This window comes from Mya arenaria, chromosome 10 (assembly GCF_026914265.1).
Source record: "Mya arenaria isolate MELC-2E11 chromosome 10, ASM2691426v1".
In the NCBI taxonomy this organism is placed as follows: Eukaryota; Metazoa; Mollusca; class Bivalvia; order Myida; family Myidae; genus Mya; species Mya arenaria.
This window is the reverse complement of record NC_069131.1, coordinates 36,236,673-36,258,031: the sequence shown is the minus strand read 5'-3', so window position 1 is coordinate 36,258,031 and position 21,359 is coordinate 36,236,673. Positions and strand designations below refer to the sequence as shown.

General features: G+C 33.2%; 1 protein-coding gene across 5 annotated transcripts in view; it reads right to left on the bottom strand.

Moving 5' to 3' along the window:
- Positions 1-4,171: 4,171 nt before the first annotated feature.
- LOC128205746 (receptor-type tyrosine-protein phosphatase C-like) overlaps positions 4,172-21,359 on the bottom strand; it is a 61,359-nt gene continuing 44,171 nt past the window's right edge. Inside the window, exons 2-21 of one of the 5 annotated variants that reach the window (XM_052907674.1) lie at positions 15,024-16,217; positions 14,715-14,820; positions 14,543-14,631; positions 14,145-14,279; positions 13,905-14,062; positions 13,663-13,750; positions 13,473-13,537; positions 13,030-13,066; positions 12,762-12,865; positions 12,269-12,394; positions 10,653-10,801; positions 9,261-9,396; positions 8,741-8,872; positions 7,803-7,905; positions 7,315-7,391; positions 6,199-6,318; positions 5,681-5,793; positions 5,237-5,394; positions 4,961-5,096; positions 4,172-4,448 (exon numbers count right to left, since the gene is read on the bottom strand). In XM_052907674.1, the coding sequence (XP_052763634.1) occupies positions 5,713-5,793; positions 6,199-6,318; positions 7,315-7,391; positions 7,803-7,905; positions 8,741-8,872; positions 9,261-9,396; positions 10,653-10,801; positions 12,269-12,394; positions 12,762-12,865; positions 13,030-13,066; positions 13,473-13,537; positions 13,663-13,750; positions 13,905-14,062; positions 14,145-14,279; positions 14,543-14,631; positions 14,715-14,820; positions 15,024-16,217 (2,900 nt within the window). In that variant the 3' untranslated portion in view covers positions 4,172-4,448; positions 4,961-5,096; positions 5,237-5,394; positions 5,681-5,712. Of the gene's footprint in view, positions 4,449-4,960; positions 5,097-5,236; positions 5,395-5,680; positions 5,794-6,198; positions 6,319-7,314; positions 7,392-7,802; positions 7,906-8,740; positions 8,873-9,260; positions 9,397-10,652; positions 10,811-12,268; positions 12,395-12,761; positions 12,866-13,029; positions 13,067-13,472; positions 13,538-13,662; positions 13,751-13,904; positions 14,063-14,144; positions 14,280-14,542; positions 14,632-14,714; positions 14,821-15,023; positions 16,218-21,359 lie in introns of those variants that run through there. The other 4 variants (XM_052907673.1, XM_052907671.1, XM_052907676.1 and 1 more) reach the window with 4 other exon arrangements.

Sequence of the window (21,359 nt, the reverse complement as noted above, 5' to 3'; positions counted from 1 at the left end):
GTGACAATCGTCTAGAACTTACCTTTCTAGCCAACTCGATGAAGAAAGTATTATTAAAAATCATATTGAGTCTATTGTTAAACTTCATGTTGTATTGAATAATGATCATAAAATCATTCCAACAATACACTGATGACCTAAAAAGCATAAAAGCATTCCATTTCTTGTTCTACTAAACAGGTTTCGATTTTACCTACAGTCTGCTTAACTGCGATTAAGATGAAGGTGAAAAAAATAGTAGTAAAGTTTATGTAACTAGTATAGTGTGGTCCATCTACAATTCCTTAGATTTAGTTAATGATTTTAAAAGTAGAGTAATGTGCTTAATACGTATGACTTGTCAACGCTGTATACATTTATTCCACAATGTTTACTTACAAACAAATTGACTTCTCTTATCGAAAAAAACTTTTACTAGGGAGAGGCAACCTATACAGCAGTTAATAATTAATAAGCTTTTTACCAATGATTGCTCAAATAAATACACCTATTGGACATGCACAGATGTCATTCAAGTATAACTCTTGTACTTAATAATTCTTTTCTAAAATTCAGTAAATGTTCATATAAGGAAACAATAGACATTCTAATGGGTGCTTTATATGGACCTTTACTTAGGGACCTCTTTGTATACTGCTATGAGAGTGAACTTATGTTGAAAATGTCAAAGTCTGGAGATCTGGCCCATGTTGATAAATTCAATAGCACTTTCAGATATATTGACGATATTTTAAGTTTGGATAATCAGGTATTTACAGATAATATTAAATCGATATACCGTAACTTCACAATTGCAACTCAACAAATCTTATATATCCAATTTAAAAGCATCATATTTAGATTTGCAACTCGAAGTAAGGGGATATTTTCACTATTACAGTGATATGAAAAACGCATCATATGGTGTTTTATTGATAAATTTCGTTAAAATATGTACAGATGTCAAAAATGTCATCTCTCGCAGTAAACTTATGACGGATACACTTTTAAAACAGGGTTTCAGATATCATTAATTAAGGAAAGCTTTCCCTAAATTTGTTAATGGTATTTATATTATTAAACTATAATATCAAAGTACAATAGCAGTCTTAAATCGCTAACTCCGAAAAGTAGTGCTCATCACGATTTTTATGGTGATGTTTCTAAGAAAACTCGTAAAATTAAATGTTTTCAGCAGCTAGTTTGGCAGATAGACTCAATAAATTGCTTGGATTTTATCTAAACCGTGGATACAATGGCGGTACTTTGAAAAGTACTTGCCTTCTTGTTTTGATGATGAATATCTCATACAAAATATAAGGTTGAATATGGCGTCCTTACATAACTAAACTTTCAGTGCTTTGATTTTATGAAAATTTTGCAGATTTATGTTAACTTTAAAACAGTTTGTTTTTTTAGTTGGGATGTCCCAGCGTGTGACGTATTTTTCTTTTTTCTAAAATTTTACTTAGGTGATCATTTGGAATAAAAGTTTAGCTAATATATGTCGCTTATTTGTTTTAAAGGTGTTTTCTTTGTTTGTTCCCAGTTCTAGTACAATGCTGCATTTTATTATGAAACTCTATGATCACATAGTTTTGTACCGTTTTTTGCTAAGGCAGACTATGTGTGATGCTCAACAATAACTGCATCGTCTCTTTGAAAAGTTTTTGCATTAGGTACGCTGAATTGTATTCCTCCGTCTGCAAATAGAGTTGGGATTCCTAATCATTGAAGTACTTGGGGTTTATCTATAGTTTATTATATTTATTTCATATATTAAATTTCCTCGAGTTAATGCATACTTTGATAAGATTGACCTTTTACGTTTCTACCTTATTCATGATTGTTGGGATAAGAGTGAGGTTGTGCAGCACGAAAACTGGTTTATACCCCCAGTAATATTACATTTTACTGACCGTTCCAAGACGGTACCTAACAATCCTTAATAAACCTAGTTTTTATATAGTATATAACACCGTGTTGTTTGTGGAAATTTGTGCTGTTGATCCATGATCTTGTTTGGGACATTTTGTGTGTTATATGTTTTTGCGTTGTCCCTGTGAACGGGGTTTATGTTTAATATTTTGGCTACTGAGGTTGTTTCTGTAGTTATATAAATATTAAGGCTTGCAAAGAGTGAGACTGATTTTCTATTAAAACTAATGTTCATGCATGTTAGACATACTAGCTGTAAGTTACTACTCTTTGTACAGGGGATTCAAGCAAGTGTTGTTTTCTTTTAACTTTGTTTTGATTTAAAGCATTATATATACATATAACTTTCACACCAATTTGAGGCCTTTTGTCCTGTTTACCACCACGATCAAGGGTTATCCCACCATAACCAACGTTACCTCCACCACTTCACCTTGTAACAATTGAACTCTGTGATACATGTTTTTTAATGCTTTGTTTTGTAAGACAAACAGCAAAGTATAAGTATTTGTTTTTATGTCACTTTTTATATCAAATAAAGAAAAAAAGAAATTAAAAAAAAGCCAAACATAAAGAATATTTAGAGAAATGCCACACTTTTTTTTTTTTCGCCGAACAAGTATTAACCAAACTTCATTTCAACGTAATTGAGCTAGTCTTGCCACCTGCGAAATACGGTGAGGAGCAACATACTAAAACTATCAATGATCTTTATTTCTGCTAATATAAATGGGAATGCATCGAATACACAAAAATGCACAATTTTAGACTAAGACCAAAATCCGACATACCAAAATAATGAACTATATGTTTGAAAATGGTAAAACACTGATATTTCTAGGAGCCATTCATCTGATTATTCGAATGAGGATGGAAATCATACCACAAAACACTGTCACTAAGATTCAAGAATATTTGATGATTAATTAATGTGTTTTTGTCCGCTCAAGTCTATTGATTTGTATAATGCCGAGGGGCAGAATTATGGTGTTTTTTGGGTAATAAGATGATTGAACTATATATTATGTTGCATGCTTTGCTGACGGTGCCGCCTTCGTTTTTCGTGGATGAATGTATTATGTCGCATTTATTGACGACACTTAACCTAAATGTTTAATGTCGCCTAAATGTATTGAAGTACTGTTGAAAATACTCTATTTTGATAGCAAATCAGGATATAAATAAGTAGAAGTTACGGCAGCCACAACCAGAGTTATTGAGAGTGTACGTGAGCTTTTTAACACAGGTGTGTGATTTAAAGCATGAGGGCTGTAGTTTTGTACTGTATAACAATGAACATGTTGTATAATTGAATTGCACATGGTTACGCCCATTCTTCTTGCTACTGTCCGATATGTGTGTTAATGTTTAAGAGTAGACGAAAACAAGGAACATTACTAATAGTATGCCAATTGTATAACCGAATAAAATATAAGAATCATTGCTTGATTGATTTAGAATCAGGCACTGTTATATATCAAAAACATAATTCGCTGGTTCATGTATGTATGTCTTAGCTTGATTAAGGCTTATCCTTAAGCTCAGATAAGTAGTGTGTTATAACGTCACAGACAAACGGACTTGATCCAACCAGTCACCGATAGAAAGATGATTAATTCGGAATTTATATATACAACATATATTTTTTAATTAAGTCAATATGGAGCATTATTTAATAGTTCAATACGTACAATGCTGTCATACAATGCAAAATAGCATACGTAAATACAGTAAACAGACAAAAATCCTGTTTTCAGATTAATCAATGCACTTAATCATATATATATCATTGAGTTAGAGTAGCGTACTATCAGAAAACTAATTTTAGATAATAAACATAACATCTATAAGCTAATTATATATGCTGTGAAGCAGCAGTTATGCAATGGTTTAAATATTCAATAAAATGTTCTGTTACGTGTAAATCTTTTCGTACAAAACATCTCTACTTTGAACCATTCATCAACGCCAAAAACATTCAAAACATACTAAAGGCTCGTTCAAATACAGCAGTTTTTTATAAACATAAAATATAAAAAGTTTATTGCTGTGACGGTTTTGTACACGTTTCTCATTTATTGTGTATTCAAAGTGCCTTCTTCAATGACATACGGCATAATACAATATGTATATATATATATATATATATATATATATATATATATATATATATATATATATATATATATATATATATATATATATATATATATATATATATATATATATAGTAAACAACATAATAATTATAATGTACAATTCGATTAGAAAACATTAAAGCAACACTTACTGCATCTACTGTTGCATATATTTACAATAATATTCACAAAACAATGTTTAGATAGACAGATGAACACTAGCATGTAAATATTCATGTTTTCTTGAATAGGTCAACACATCGACGTTCATTGTTCTAACATGGTCAGCCGTGTTCATATCCTCTTGATATCCGCACTTGTGTTGTAATACACAGCAGTATCTGTTGCATTCAAGGATTGGAGAACACACTCGTAGCAAAAGTAAAATTGTTCCTGAAAAATCAAACTTGTATGCAAAAACAATGATCAATAATACATAGCTAGTTTTTAAAATATCGAAAAAGATGGGAACTCCCAATTTAAAAATGTGATTCGACAAGATTAATAACATCATAAATAGGATGCAGTCTGGGCGATACGTTGCAAGTTACTTATTTTATTATGCAATCTGATGGCCACCTTGGCATAAACGCTACCAAATGTGTCGACCTTGAAAACATATGAATAAATATTAAGTAGTTAAACAAAGAAACAAATGATGGACTCGAGTAGTCAAATGATAGAAACTATTACAGCTTATATCATTCATGGACAAGCTGTTGTTATTAAATGTGTCTCTCGTTCAGTGTATGTTAGGTCTTGTACTTGGCACCTCTCTACAGACTCATCGTTAAAATTACTACTGGTAAGTCATTGTGGTTTCCACTGTATCAATGTAATGCAAAAATAATAAAAAATATAAGTAATAAAAATTTATTTAGTTGAAAAAGTAGTTTTATAATTACCTTATTTGGAATGGAAAGTGGTCGTCTTGCTCTGACTTTCCTCACCGCATTGACCACACTGACTTCATTATCTTCACTCAGTGTTTCAAGTAATGTCGATACAACACATGCAAGTCCGCTCTTTCCAGCGCCGTTCCTGTCACAATTGTAACATGTCGGATTGGTGTCTCCGATCGTAATAATTAATTATTTTCTTGTGATATCAAGGGTACTTTTAATGTTAACACTAGTCTAAAATTTGAAGGCGACTTCGAGCTAATAAAAACATGTACGTACATACAATGCACCAGTATCGGTCCGTTCAAGTGAGATGATTTGGACGCGTCTGCAACCTCTTTGATGAAAGAAACAAAATGTTCTGCTGACTTCGGAGTATTGTGATTTCTATCCCAATCCAAATATTCATAATGTGGTATTCTCACATCCGACTTGGTCTTAAATCCAATGGAAAACACTTTTTACAGATAATGCTTGCAATATAATATCACAAACGCATAACAGATTTATATTGTTTGTTCTGTTGGTAGTTGTATTAATGTTGTTGCTGCGGTTGTTGTTGGTGTTTGGGGTGTTGTTTTTTTTCTTTCATTTTTTAGACTAGAAAGCACATATGTGTTTCCATATAAACCATAGGAAACTATTCAAATAACTTTTCAATTTAAAAAAGGTAAAAATGACATTTTGCTATTTTGAGAACAATTATTCAACTTTATATCGTACCTTTCCGTCGTGCTTAAAATGCAGCATTCTTTTTACAAAGAGTCTCGTACTTTGATCTCTTGTTGAAAATTCATCAATGATTGATTGTCACCAGGAACGTACAAGCCAATCCCCTGGATATTACAATATAATTTACTGAAAACCAGTTATTTTGTTTAAATCTGAATATGATATAAAGGCTTTATAACTGGCAACTCGATAAGGATGTGTTTGACTTTTTAAACTTTATAAAACAGTTATAATAATGATGTTTAGTGCTTAATTGATAAATATCGCTATATAATGAAGATTAAAGCGTAATGTACAAATTGCAACGCTTTATTATGGACGTAACGATATAACTTAAAACACTATTTGTATATACCTATATACCTGTAATGACGTTAGCTCATAATGGTTTCGTTATTGGTGATCTAAACATAATTATAACAATTAAAATTCAGTGAAGCATCCAATGGCTGGTGCCAAAGTACGAACTTAGAGTGATTTTCAAAGTATCTGACTTGTCAATAATTTACCTGTGTCTCCATACTGACAATACAGGAGCAGTTTTCTTGAATAACAAGTGCAATGAAATCGGAGACTGTATCAGGCAGCGGTGTTTGTGCAACCAAGAAGCGGTTTTTTGTTTTGAAACTCTGAAAAGAAATTGAAAGTGACACAAACGAATTTGAATTATTATAAGCGTTGGGTAGGCCTTTATGCAGAGTATTATTTTACATTTAATTTTACTTTTAACACTGTTCATGTAGTTTTAAAAATAATCAGTTCATTTAAAACGAATATAGAAAAGTATGTTTCAGCAAGCCAACAAATCTCAACAAGTGTAACACACAGTCGTCGGTGATTAATAAATAATAAAAGCTTTAATGATAATAACTTCATTAGTTATAATTGCTTTAAATGCCAATTTATCATAACAGGGTAAGGAACTCTTTAGGTTAATTTCTACCGTTCTAATCCTGAAATTTTATTTTGTAAATATGTTGAAGTTTTATTTATTTTTGCCCAGTAAAATAAGTTTAAACTTAGCCAACAAATAGGACGCAGACTAAAGAAATGTTTTGTATTTTATTCCAATCCAAATATTTATAGAAGTATCCTGTTAGCATGCTTACGAAAACATATCATAACATCAAAAGCTACAATGAAAACGTTTTTCAGCGTTATAATTTCAGTTGAGTACTGTATTTCCACAATAAAACAAATCTAAAACTGACAGATAGACCTATTTATGTCAACATAGATTTTGTTCAACTCAGAAATTTCGAAACTTTGATCGTACGATATGTTAATATATATGGGATCACTTTAACAGCGCATGAATCGTATACATGTAATTATCTTCCCGAAGCAATATTTCTGAGTAGTTAAATATACCTAAAATCTTCCGCCCTTATTTGTTTTGTTTATATTTTGTAAATCATGATTGTTTTTGCGAAGTGAAGTTTATTTTTTCAATGTTTGTCGATTTTACAAGTCAAAAATACGATTAATATGTGAAATTCATTTTTTAACTGAACATCTCTATCTTTGTCGTACGCCCGTTGTGAAGATTGAGGCATAGTGAGGAATGGACGAATGTCAGACTGCATTTTATTTAAAGCAAATGTTCACGTAGAACACATACTTACGTTGATGTATATCGCATTGATATAATCAGATTCGCCTAAGTTCAAAAACAAATAAAGACGTGGTCTGTTGGCATCACCTAACAATACACAACAAAAATAATATAGATCTAGTGAACAGATAAAATTTCAACGTTTCTTCAACAAAGGCAGTTTTCTTCAGGGACAGGATTTGCGCGTGGACGGAAGAGGGTGCAATATCAATCGGCAACACCAGAAAGCTCGCCACTGCAGCAGGTGGCACATTAAAATTAAAGGAAAGATGCTACCAACGGTCATTAGGACGGACACCGACCCTTTCTTCAAAATAATAAACGTAATAAAACATAAGCGCAGTTAAATGTATGTGGCTGAACTAACGATAACCGTATTTCGAAAATGTTAATATCATGTGTATTCGTCCTAATAGTTGCTTTTGAGATATAAGCAATATATTTACCTAAGTCAGTTAAAGATATGCTGCCTTTTTACAATCATAATAATCGTGGTACCTGGTATATCTGCGTGTTTTCTGTTCTTTTTTATCAGAAGCCGATTCTTTTCCGTAGCCTGTAGTTCCTTGTCAGACTTTTGCTCCTGGTGTAACTGCATTTTCTATCGTATATTCAGAATGCAACAATAATTCATGAATACTTTTAATGTAAATTATACTAACATTTTACCATTCCGACGTCAAAACTACGGTCTCGATTCTATATTTCACATCTCTCGATTTCGAAAACAGAAATCCAGAATAGCGCCTATCGGCTTCTCATAGTTTCACACCATACTGCGAGAGTACGTTGGCCTCGGCTTGAGGTGATCATGTAGCACAGTAAGTTCTTGTTATAGAATTACACTGTGCAAGCGTACATGCAACAAACATCAATGCCAGATAATGAGTGATTTATTTTGGAAGAGTGTAGTTTGTATTAAATGGTTAATTTACACAGTCTGATTATGACTATAAATATCTATATTATCGAATTTGTTTGCTACATTACACACTCGACCAAATGCGGAAAACAGCCATACGGATGTGTGTTAACTAAGAGAATTCTTATTGTTATTTAAACATGTTTGTTTTCATAAATAGTGCTATGTTACGAATGCATGCATTTACTGTCATTTTGTTTTACAGACATAGCGTTTTGTTAATATACAATATAATAAAACATTAGTTGGCATTTATTAAACATATATTAAAACAATAAAAACAATCATTCGAACAAAAAGCAACATGTTGATACCGTGTAGTCAATATTGCAATATTCACGACTAAATATTTTACGCCTCCAATAGTTCACGAATGCTTTCATTTTGTAGAATTAATAATCAGTGTTATCGCTATACCGATGTCGTTTATCTGGGTTCCGACGACTTACAGTGTTTACATTTATTTTAAACATTGATTCATTGTGACCTTTGATACTATGAGTAACAATACTACCTCAAACTGCTTCTGTATCTCCTGTTTGCTGGACATCATATGCATAAAGTCATGGAAGTAGTCTATTTTTATCAATGAACAATCAAGGGTCAATGAATGGACCAAAGCTTGGTGTAGATACTTGTATTGATTCTGAAAGTCAATATCATAGTTATAATATAAACGCTGAAATATGGTGTAGTATGCTGTACTGCAAAATGTCCTTGAACTTCTTTTGGCATAAAAATGTTAAGATAGACGTAAGTTCAAAATGAATCAAATCGGTAATGAGTAAAAGAAGCAACAATGAACTAACAAGAAATAAAAGAAAGGGAAGTATCAAGACCCCTTTTCGCCCTGTTAATGCATTGAGTTAAAATAATTTGATTACATCGCACTTTTTAAACAGTACTTTGAATTTAATTCGTGCAACGAATAATTAACGGACGCCACCATAATGCGCTTATTGATTAACGACACACGCATTATTTATCCTATTGATTTAATTATATTATAGACTATATATTAGGAAATATCCCACCAAAGTCTGAACCATGTTGGGTCTGTTCTGTCTCATGTTGAGAACACATCCCGGGATATCAATAGCTCCTTCTGCCTCACCCTCTTTGGTCAGAACGTCTAGACCTATGTAGGTTCCTGTTCTTCCTACGCCAGCACTGAAAACATACAAGCTCAATATCTGTCAATATATCTGCCCAGAAGAGGGTATACGGACATGCATGCTTTTTTCTCACTTTTGTTAAGCTTAGTTTGATTAATAAGTACTACTATTTCGAAGGTGTTTACTTTCATACTTTATGATATCCTACGATAGTGTCCCAGTATATCGTAGAATGTATATGTATCCGTATTTCTGGCATAAACATATATCAATACGCTCAGACTTACCTGATGTGCTCAGTAAATAGTTAGCGTACGGGAAAGCAATTCAATTCACATGACTGATATTTTATTAAACTTAAAAACTGAACCTTAGCGTACGGGAAAGCAATTCAATTCACATGACTGATATTTTATTAAACTTAAAAACTGAACCTTGATACCCGTGTATTCCATGATATGCTCAGGTAAAACCGTTGAGTTTTATAAATACATGGAATCCATATTTACGAGTTTAATCACTGTTTTATATCAAATAGTTTTAGAATACATTTAAACATACGCTGACGACGTTATCAATCTTAGTTCTTAATTGCACATGTCATTTGGAAGTGTAGTGCAGTAGTGGATGCATGATATTTGGATTGTTTTTTTGTCAGATCAAGGTTACTTGGACACTTCTCGTAATAAGGATATGGCTTATATAATATATGCTGATTGATTTTGCGAATGGCGACGAGTCATACCGTTGAGATGACTCAATACTGATACAATAAGAAAATAATAAGTCATGTTGTAAATCTGTTTTCTATAATAACAATGCATTGTATTGCCATAGTATGTAGCTATATAGATTCATTGTGTATGGAATTATCGTAGGAGATTTCATTCACAATATGTCATCAAGTCTTAATATATGGACTGTGGGCTTTTTTAGATTTACAACCAAGCCCGGTCCATTCACCAACGCTATGCGTTAGCTAATAAATTTGACTTATAAGATCAAACTGGTTATGAGTGGAAAATATCGGAACAAAACGGTGCAGTTAACAGAAAGGTAGAACATGGAAAGAATTGTATTGATATACCTAGCTTCGAAATATTTATTCATGTTTATCCTAGTATACATCAAATTAAAATGCTATGAGAATCGCTTCTCTATTTTATGTTGTTTTTGTTTTTCAAACTTAAATATATTTTGAATTTATAACCTAACATCCATTTATTTTATCAATGGTTGAAACGGGTTAGCATTTGCTTCAAGCTAGGGAATGAAAGGTTAAATAATCTAAACCACAGCTTGACACCCTACCTGCAATGCACAATAACTGGTCCGTCAAAGGTAGTCGGTAAGGCGTTCACTTTCTGTCTAAACTCTATAATCGATGTGACGTTATCAGGAATATCCTTGTCTGGCCACGCTGTGAACTGAAGGTGATGCAGATTTCTTTCTTCTTTATTCTGTTTACCCTGTTTAGAAACAGAGAATAAAGTAAAGAAGTGATTCAAATTGATAACCTTGTGGTATGATGTTATATATCAACTATGTATACCATTTGTTGATCATTAATTAAAAAACATTTTGAGAAATAAATGTGTCTATGTGTGTAAGTTAGATGGCAGTGTAATCACATTGAATATAAACAATTACATTGAAATTCGTTTATCATGCCTGTTTTTTTTTCTTAAAATGAAAACAAGTGTGTCTTTATTAAAAACAAAATGATTTACAACACTAACATTTCAAATTCCATCGTTTAGAATCAATCCTTTATAGTTTTCTGACCAATGAAAGAACCGTGTTTCTACGTGCACCCAAATATCATCACTAGGCGTAAACGTAACAGTGCAAAGAACTTTTGTTTTTTATGGGAAAGGAGATATAATAGTAGATGGTGCTTTGATTTGAATTATAATTATCTAATCTACTTATTTTATTTGAACTTACTAATCTTCTGTAGAGAAATTAATGCAGTGAAATAAATATTACATTTTTAGATAGTTCAAGTTCTCTTTCCTTAGATACTTGCTACGAAAGGGCAATGTAAAAGTATTTTAGTTGAGATGATGTCTAAACTTCTCAGTTAAATGGAAATGAATAAGGAAGTCAATGCTTTGTATTTCATATTATGTTTATAACTGACTTTTATTATTAGCTTTATTGATTAACTTTTTAATATTTTGCTTCTGAACTATAAACAAATTGTAAAAGCTAATGTTACAAAACAATCGCTTAGTTAAAAAGTTTTCTGATTGAAACATTAAACATATTTACAAAAGAACTTATTTTTAAAGGAAGTCATTATAACGCTTGTTTGATGCCGTAACAACTCAAGTGCACATACTTAATTCAAGATCTGATGGAAACTTATTTTAAAGTAGGGAAATATTGAGTCATTCTAAATACTTAGATGTTTTAGCCTCCCTTCCTGAAATCACACTTAATCTTAACAGTTTTTCCTTAATATTACAAGGGAGAAACTTCAGCGTTCAAAAAGAGATGACAATTTAGATTTTGAGACTGTTTAAATTAATATCTGTATTATTTGAGACATTTTTCTTAGTATTTTTCAAAAGACATTTGTAATGTCAGACAATGTAAAGACAGTTGTGTAGTAGCCGCCTTTCATGCTGGAGGCCACATTTCGAAACTTAGACCGACTCATTCCAAAGATGCTAAAATGGCATTATGTCCCTTACCAGTCCCTTGGCCTTTTCGGGTAATACTGGAAACTTGGAGACATGAAATGGGTCAGTCATGGGAATCCGAAGATATACTACCGTATTCCCACTCACAGGTTGTGTTGTCATTTATAAGGTAGTCTTAATAGTAATCAGATTTAAATTTCAGCATACTTACACAAATTTCACCAAATTGTTTTTGGGAATACTTAAATACTGACAGTGTCCAAATTAATGAAACTTCACCTTGGAAAACGTAAACTGTCTCCAAATGAAATCTGCGTACAGTTTTTCAAACGTGCACACAACTTCTGTATCGCCGTATAATTTACTTTGATACTGATCCGGCCAATATTTGTCACATTTGGTTTCCTGCAAAGTAACAAATACTTATTTATTTTTACTGTATTAAGATAACGTTCCGTTTAAGTGTTATAACTATACAGACTAATGGCAACGGCACTCTAATACAGGAGAATCATAAGTGAAATTACATAATATTACAAAACCATAGACTTCTTTTTCAATATTCTTAAATACCGATAGAACATGATATTCCATCTGCATAACGTTTAAGGTATTTATAAGGAAATACATAGTTCAAATTATATTGTTGTTATTTTAATTCCAGATCGTTGTTGTTATAACTATATAATTAATATTTTCACTTCTTGTCCATTTATCACAAAACCACCTTTTGCGGTGACGATCACACACTTGTCATTAAAAAACACATTACCTGACCCTCTACTAAGTTGGTCACCATTACAATCCTCTCCACCTTTTGTTGCCAGACCATTCGCCAGAATTGACCGAAATCGCCAAGCTGCTTAGCAGTCGGACCTTTATATTGCATAATATTGACCAAATACATTTACATTATTAAACCATATTAATTTGAGGAGATTTTTTAAACAAACATTTAGTTTTTTTTGTTTTTTAAATTTTGTTTTATAGAAGTTAATATATTATTATTAAACAAACGTTTAATTAAAAAATCCTATTACCCAAAGTAGCTATATATGCATTTCGTTTCCTGAAACCCTGGAAGAAAGAAGTTTGTAAAATAGGCATATGGTCATTAAATTTCATAATATTTTTTTAGGTGTTTGCACGAATACCAAGACTTCAAATATTGTTATCATAAACATCGTATATACGAATGGAAGTGTAAATGACTAATTATTCAAGGCAATTGAAATCTCATCCATCCTTTAAAATTGATTTTATTTGAATGAACTGTTTAAGCAAAAGTAACTCCAATATAACACAAACACATTTGCAGCGGTATATGCAAGCATATCATGTCAACAATGTTGACCAAAACAACTGGTTTGATAATACACATATTAGTTTGGTTCTGAAATATGATAGGCCGGATTGTCTATAATAATAATAATAATAATAATAATAATAATAATGAAAGTACGTTTTGCCTGTATGTGCTTACGTCTATATAGCTTGCATTGATATAGTCTGTGTCTCCTCCGCGTACTACAACACGCGTATCATCATCTAAAAGGACATCAATGATGCAATTTAGAACACTTGTAACGAATGTTAGTGTAAAACTACTACAATCCTACGCATCAAAGAAAACACAATAGCCATGATTCAAAAAGAAAGGAACTGGTTCTTACACGGATATATTCCTTTGTATCTGTTTCTGTTCATGTTATGCTTCATTTGTGAAACTTCATAAGGTTTCATGAGACCGTACGGTATTTTCTGCAAATTGAAAAAAAGAAAAACTATACACTTTTAAACAATTATGTATTCGACAATTGAAAACGTTAATGTTTACATAAACGTGTACTGTATTACATGTAATAAAAACAAAACAAAAAAAACATGAGTTAGACATCAAGGCAGTGTACGGTACCTGAAATTCTTCTTCCAGATCCTCTATGCATACGCTTTGTACATATTCAGGTAAATCGACCACAGACAGTTTAAATTTGCTGATTTCTCTTGCGTTGTTGTAATAAACGCCACCATTTGTTTCAGACATAACTGTGGGTTCCCATGTTTTATCTGCGTCTGAAACATGGTATTTTGCAGTCGAAACGTTTTTGTTTCAAAAAACAAAATATCGTTATAACAATAGGAATACCTTACTTACCCATTTCAAGATTGTGTTCAATCAAAATAGGCGTATTTTCCTTCGGTGGTGGACTCTGGTAATGGGGATACTTTATCATGGATACAGAGTGAACATCGTCGGTAGCCTCATTGGCATTCGCTGCACGGTTAGCTTCTAAAGACATCAAGGAAGTATAATGTATTAGTAAGGCCTTTCTTTTAATGGTAGTCAACATAAAGTGGCCCTTTCAGTTAACTTTAATAAAGCGCACAACGTTCCGGGAGATTGTACCGGTTATAGTTCACCTAAGTATCCTTATTTGATATATCTGCAAACAATTGGGCAATTTATTATTCAACAGCATTTTGATGTGTCAAATATTGGTAAGACTATTACTATTAAAACAACAAACAATTTCCTTAGTTATGCATACATACTTTCTTTGTTCATCGTTGCGTATAATGAAGAGTTCTCGGGTTCTCGGTTATGTGTTGTGTTTGTATTGTTCGAATTTGTACGTCTGAAACTACATAAGTTAATTTTAAGTTTACTTTAAATACAAAAAATTAAAGCAATCGCTTCAGACAAAATATTGCATTCAATTATTACCTTCTGCGAAGCAAAAATAGTCCAAAAACCACAATGACAGCAAGGGCTACTACTCCTCCACCGACTGCTCCACCAAGTATTGTTGACGATGTTTGTTTTTCCTCTTCTTTTTTAATGACGACGATGTCCGTAGTAAAATGAAATATAAACCATGTGAATAAAGAATTGCACACATGTATAGTTTATTCTGCAAAGATCATCTTAAGATATGAAAAATTGCACTGATTTACAGAGCAGTTATGTTTTGTGAACAACAAATTACGCGAAAAAAAAATTTGGAAAAAATATTGAAAAATAGGCCAGTTTTACCTTGAGGACAAAATGTTCCTTTATAGCCAGTCTCGCAGCCGTATAAACACATTCCCGTCTTTTCTGAACAAAGCGTGTTATTGTCCCGTTTAATACAATGTTCATCACATGTGTTCTCACATTGCTTTCCAAATGTATTTGTTATGCATCCATTTGTACACTTTCCAGTAATGTCACAAATGGATTTTTTACAGGTATTGCTACAATCCTGTGTACAGTTATGTCCATATTTTGTAGTGTTTATGCATTGTGAACACGATCCATCTGCTTGATTGCACGATAAACATTCTGCATTACACCTTTTGTCGCATGTTGGGTTCCAGTATCCATTAATGCATCCTTGACTGCATATTCCCGAATACGAATCGCATTCATTGTTGACGCAGCCTTCGGAACACCTCTGCTTGCAACCGTTATTAGAGTATCTAGCGATACACTGGTCACATTTCTTGCCTTCATAATTAGCATTGCATTGACAAGTGGCTTTCGATGAATCACAATTACCATTGACACAGTCACCTGTACACTGATGTTGACATATATTTCCAAATCGACCTTCCGTACAAGAAGTGCACTGCGTGGAACTAATGCACGTTGTACAATGATGAGAACATGGTAAACAACGGTCTATGTGTAGGAAATACCCTTTAGTGCAACCTACGCAATTGTAATATGATGTACAGGTGCACCCTCTGTTTTTATTTTTACAATGCTTACATCCTCCGTTATTGGAATAGTAGCCAGGTTTGCATGCAGTACATCCGTTTTGAATATCACAACTGACACAATAGTATCCGCAGTTATTTTCACATTTAGAGCCATGATACCCCGTGTTACATTCTGCACAACCTCTCCATCGGTGACACTTTTTACACTGGTCACCACATTTATTGCTGCAATTTGTTCCCCAGTGTCCTTTTACACAAGAATAACACCTACCATCCCGCCTATGACATACTTCACAATAAGGTGCACATGAGGATCCACACTCGTCGCCATAAAAACCAGTCTTACACTCATGGCAGTAGGAGCCATCACTACGTGCACACCTTTTACAGTTAATGTACTTGCATTTCAAAGTGCACTTCGTATTCCAATATCCATCCAGGCATCCATACGTGCAGTAACCATCATAATAACATTTATCTTGACCGGGTTTACAGCACCCACAGTTCTGACACTCACTTGGAATGCCTGTGCAATAAAGAGGAAGACAAATTAGAACAAATGCCAAATACAAAATAAATTAATTGGCCTGACGGTACAGCTCAATCGAATCACGGAGATTTGGGTCGTCTGAAGATTACTCTCATACGTATTTCATATGCTTTTGCTCATTTATCCTTAAGGACACACTCATTCAGTATGGAAGAGATTAAATACACATTCGAAATGTAAATAAATTAAACAAACTAAGGATCGTTTGGTTTAATAAAGCAACTATGATCACAAAGGATTTCCTGTTTCAGTGAACTAAACAGCTTATCTTTTCAAGCCTGCATTTTGTTGTTATTCAAGCAAAGATTCAGTTCTGAGTGAGCATTGCGTTAAGTGTTTTATCCCTTACTAAAACCAGGCATGTTACAATTCATTTACCTTAAAACAGTTTGATTTTAAGAATAAAACATAATTTGTAAGAGTTAAACAGCTTATTAATTTAAAACAAATGAATTCGGTGTTTTCGGTACATGAAAGGGTGTTTAGATAATGTATTGTGTGTGTGAAAACTCCGTATTGAATGTTACTCTTTAAAAGAAAACTATTTCGGAGTAATTAATTGTTCATACTGATCTATCTCTGTTATTGCCCTTTGTGCTTTTGTAATTCAAATAAACTCATTTCAATAAGTTTTGATCGATTTATCAACTCAAATCAATAAAGGTTTTCCGGTATAATTACAAACAATAACACATTTCCCAGTGTTTCCTACTAGGTTGCCCTATAATATATCAGAAGAATAACGATATAAATCATTAAAATAATACTATATCAACAAATATTGGGCGTTTTCCTTTAAACAAATGAAGATAGAAGTTACGAGCGAACACACCGAGCTAGAAAAAGTAGCGTGTTACCAAAATAGTTTGAAGATGACACTAGCGCCGAGTGAGTTGTTATCACATGTTGATAATTGTTGCCTAAGATAACATATAGTTATATAATCGAAACAATATCAGGCAGAGGCAGCGAAGGGTCCATACGTTTTCGCTTTTAGGGATGTTTTACTATCAAACTTAAATAGTAGTGGTATACTACATCAAAATGACATATTATTTTTATTTATTTCGCTCTTTCGTGTTTCAGATTTTAATTAAGTGTTACATGAACGCAACAAGTACCAGTTCCTGGACTCGACAGACGAAGAATTCGAACATGACCCTTGCCATGAATCAAATAGATATATGTCAAATGTCCTACGGGTATTTGGGGGCGGGGGTATTAGTTTCAACCCATTACAAGTGACATTGTAACAAAGAGACCATTATTGAATATATACATCTGAAAGATAGAAATAAGAACAGGATAATACTAACCTTGAGGTTGCACCAATCCTATATAAAGAATCAACACAATGAAGCTAATCTCCATGATATCGTCATAAATAAAACAAGATAAATCACATTTAAATTCATTTCAAGCTTGAATTTCGCCATTACTTTAATTAACCAAATAAATAACATACTGGCATGTTTTCAACTTTATTAAGATTTAAAGTAATATTAGTACTTAAACGTCATACCTAGACAACGAATAACCCTTTAAGCGCACAAATAAGGAAATGAATTTAGATAAGTGCTTACCAGTGAACAGCGTACGGATGCACTTGAAAGAAGACGAATTAAGTAAATGAATAGTGTTACTTTTGATAGAGTATTGACATGGGTTAAAAGTAGTCTTTTATGGAATTGATAATTTAAGATTAATTGATTTAGTTAAAGTTGTATAAGCAGAAATGTAGCGTTGTATTGTAGGCAATCCAGAATGTGGTGCTCAGGCACAGTTAACATAATACAATCATAACCATATTTTAAAATTTGATAACTCCTTGTATACAAATTCTGCAGCGTAAACCAAGATACAAGAGTCTGCATCTGAGATTATAAGTATCTTCCATAGCCGTTCGTGTAAGATAGGTTTATCCCAACCCGAGCGTGAGGTGTTTTGCGGATACGAAGCTTACAGAGTTTCCGCACAACAACTTGCGCGAGAGATGGGTTGAACCTGTCTTTCACGAGCAGCCATGGTAGTTGCTTTTTCTCCCGTTTCAGTCAAACATAATAAAAGTTAAATTAATGTTTCCGCTTGAACTGTTTTGTTTGTAGTAACAATAATTCCCCTATAGACATTTGATAGTGTATGGTTGTTTAAAATATACGCGTAGAAATTCAAAATATGTAAAAAGTACCATACCAGATAAACTTCCTCCATGCACGGCACTAACCTTGTATTATATTTATCCTGTTTCGTTCTTTAGCAAGACACGATTAATTACTTTAAAATTACCATGCACCTTTTATTTTTAAAAAGGTACAATTTATGTTTACATCGGCACACTAGGTAACCATTGTTAAATGTGTCCAAATATTAATTATCATAACTGTTTAATTGTATTCAATACCTTTATAGTCTAACTAATTGCAATAGAAACATTAATATCGATTCAAAAATGAAATGTTTTAAGACTGCATAAACATTGATCAGTCATCAAACATTATGTGATGATGCAACATCTTTTCCGCAAATCACCAGAACTTTCTGATTGTTGAGGTTAGTTGTTGGTGGAATATAAATAAGATACTATAGTCATACTTGTGCTTTCCTCTGAAATATCAAAATAGAAAAGAAGTCCGTTTTCGCAGTCGCATGGCCATCTGGCTGTAGATAAACATCAAGTGGTCAACTTTCTTAATAAACTAAAATTTACGGTACCAATTTGAACGCAAGTGAAAGGTAGAATTCTCATATCAGAGCTCTCTTGTATAATAGTAGATTTAAAGCTGCTATTTTTTTAAATATATTGATTGAAACAACACTTGAACTGTGAATAATTATGCATACAATATTATATCCAGTTAGACCATAACATTATCTTGTATATAAGATTACTTGAACTTATGTCCTCCGTTCATGCGCACGTCCCATAAAACATTATTCTATCAATCTGTTGTATTAAATATGAATCTCACGATGTTTTTTTAATGTTGTAAAGCGTGCTTTAAATACTGTTCTGGTATGGGCAATCTTAGCGTTATAACACATACAAGTCACCATACTTGTTCAGCATTGTTACTGCCCTTGGTTATCTATAATATACATTTATATTCAGTATTTGCCTAAACACATCAATTTTATTAAAAATTGGACGTTATATATGTATAATTGATTCAAATTTAGTATTTATGAATTTATGTATGTCAAGCCTACTGAAACGCTATTATAATTGCTATTTCAGTTAAAACGTACCTTTATTACTGTACCAAACACTATGCGGTTCTGCTCTGAACAAAGGCTTGACTCAAACTCTTTGCCATCGAAAATCGTGGTGCTTTTTTCTTGAGTATAAGCCGTTAGCAGGCGGTAAGCTTCTACCACGACACATGATGGCAGTGCCACCCATAATGATGGCAGTGCAACTCAAACGTTGGAAGTGCCAACTATAATGATGGCAGTACCACCCAAACGTTGGAAACGCCAGCCATAATGATGGCAGTACCACCCAAACGTTGGAAGTGCCAGCCATAATGACTGCAGTTAAACCCATAATAATGGAAGTGCCACCCAAACGTTGGAAGTGCCAATCATAATGATGGCAGTGCCACCCAAACGTTGGAAGTGCCGCCAATAATGGTGGAAGTACCACCAAAACGTTGGAATTGCCAACCATAATGTTGACAGTGCCACCCATAATGATGGCAGTGCCACACAAACGTTGGAGGTGCAAACCATAATGATGGCAGTGCCACCCATAATGGAGGCTGTGCCACCCAGAAGTTGGAAGTGCCAACCATAATGATGACAGTGCCACCCATAATGATGGCAGTGCCTACCAAACGTTGGAAGTGCCAACCATAATGATGGCAGTGCCACCCATAATGATGGCTGTGCCACCCAGACGTTGGAAGTGCCAACCATAATGATGGCAGTACCATCCAAATGTTGGAAGTGCCAACCATAATGATGGCAGTACCACCCAAACGTTGGAAGTGCCAACCATAATGATGGCAGTACCACCCATAATGATGGCAGTACAATCCAAATGTTGGAAGTGCCAACCATAATATTGCAGTACCACTCAAACTTTGAAGGTGCCACCAATAATGATGGCAGTACCACCCAAACGTTGGAAGTGCCGACCATAATGATGGCAGTACTTACAAATTGAATGAGTGTCTTGTGACCGCCACAAAAATAATATTTTAAGAACAAAATAACAACCATCTTGAAAGCGTACGCTTCTGACGCACAGAAAGGCTTTAAACAAAGCATTAAGTTTTCACCTATTATATGACCGATTTAAACTTAAAGAAGCGGAACTTCATAACGTCGCAGGAGCGGTGGTAAAAACTAATGCATTACAACAAAACCATATATAGGGAACCATAATTACCCGTTTAAGGTCTTAGAATATGTTTAAGTTGATAATAGGTTCATTATATGCTCGTCATTACCAGGTGGGGTAAAGTCTACATGAAGACAGATAAAGAACCTATAAAAGTTTGTAACTTCTTTCGGTGTTGCGCGATTTGTACAAAAACATACTAAACAACTGTATTCGTACAAACGAAACGTAAATATGAATATTCTAAACTAGAAATAGTTATAAGATATTGGTTAGGTATCCCGTTACCTACGTTTGTCTAAGATAGCAATTATTGTTTGGAGTTCTTAAATCTTTTTTGCTTGAAATATAAAGGCCAACTTTATCTACATATTGTGTTTGCTCCTATATGTCTACTCAGAAAAGCAGCATATAAACAACATTGTAAACAATATTCCTACGATAACGCAGCAATGTCCCATAACTTTATATGTTGTATGTACATCAATGGATTGATCAACATGCCCCCAATATTGCCTGATTTACTTATGCACTTGTCAGTTGTCATCGACCTGTACGCTTATCCTTGCCGAAAGAGTGTTCGCGTAATGATTATTCAACGTCTGATATTTACTTTACTTTTCATTATTACACTTACACACAAAATGAGTTCACATGTTAATTTATAAAACGAAGAACCTTTCCTGTTGGTAGACAAACGTTGCATATGTTTCAAACGAATGATCAATTTTATATCACATAACATTTGCAGTGACAAACTACTTATGTGGTAATGT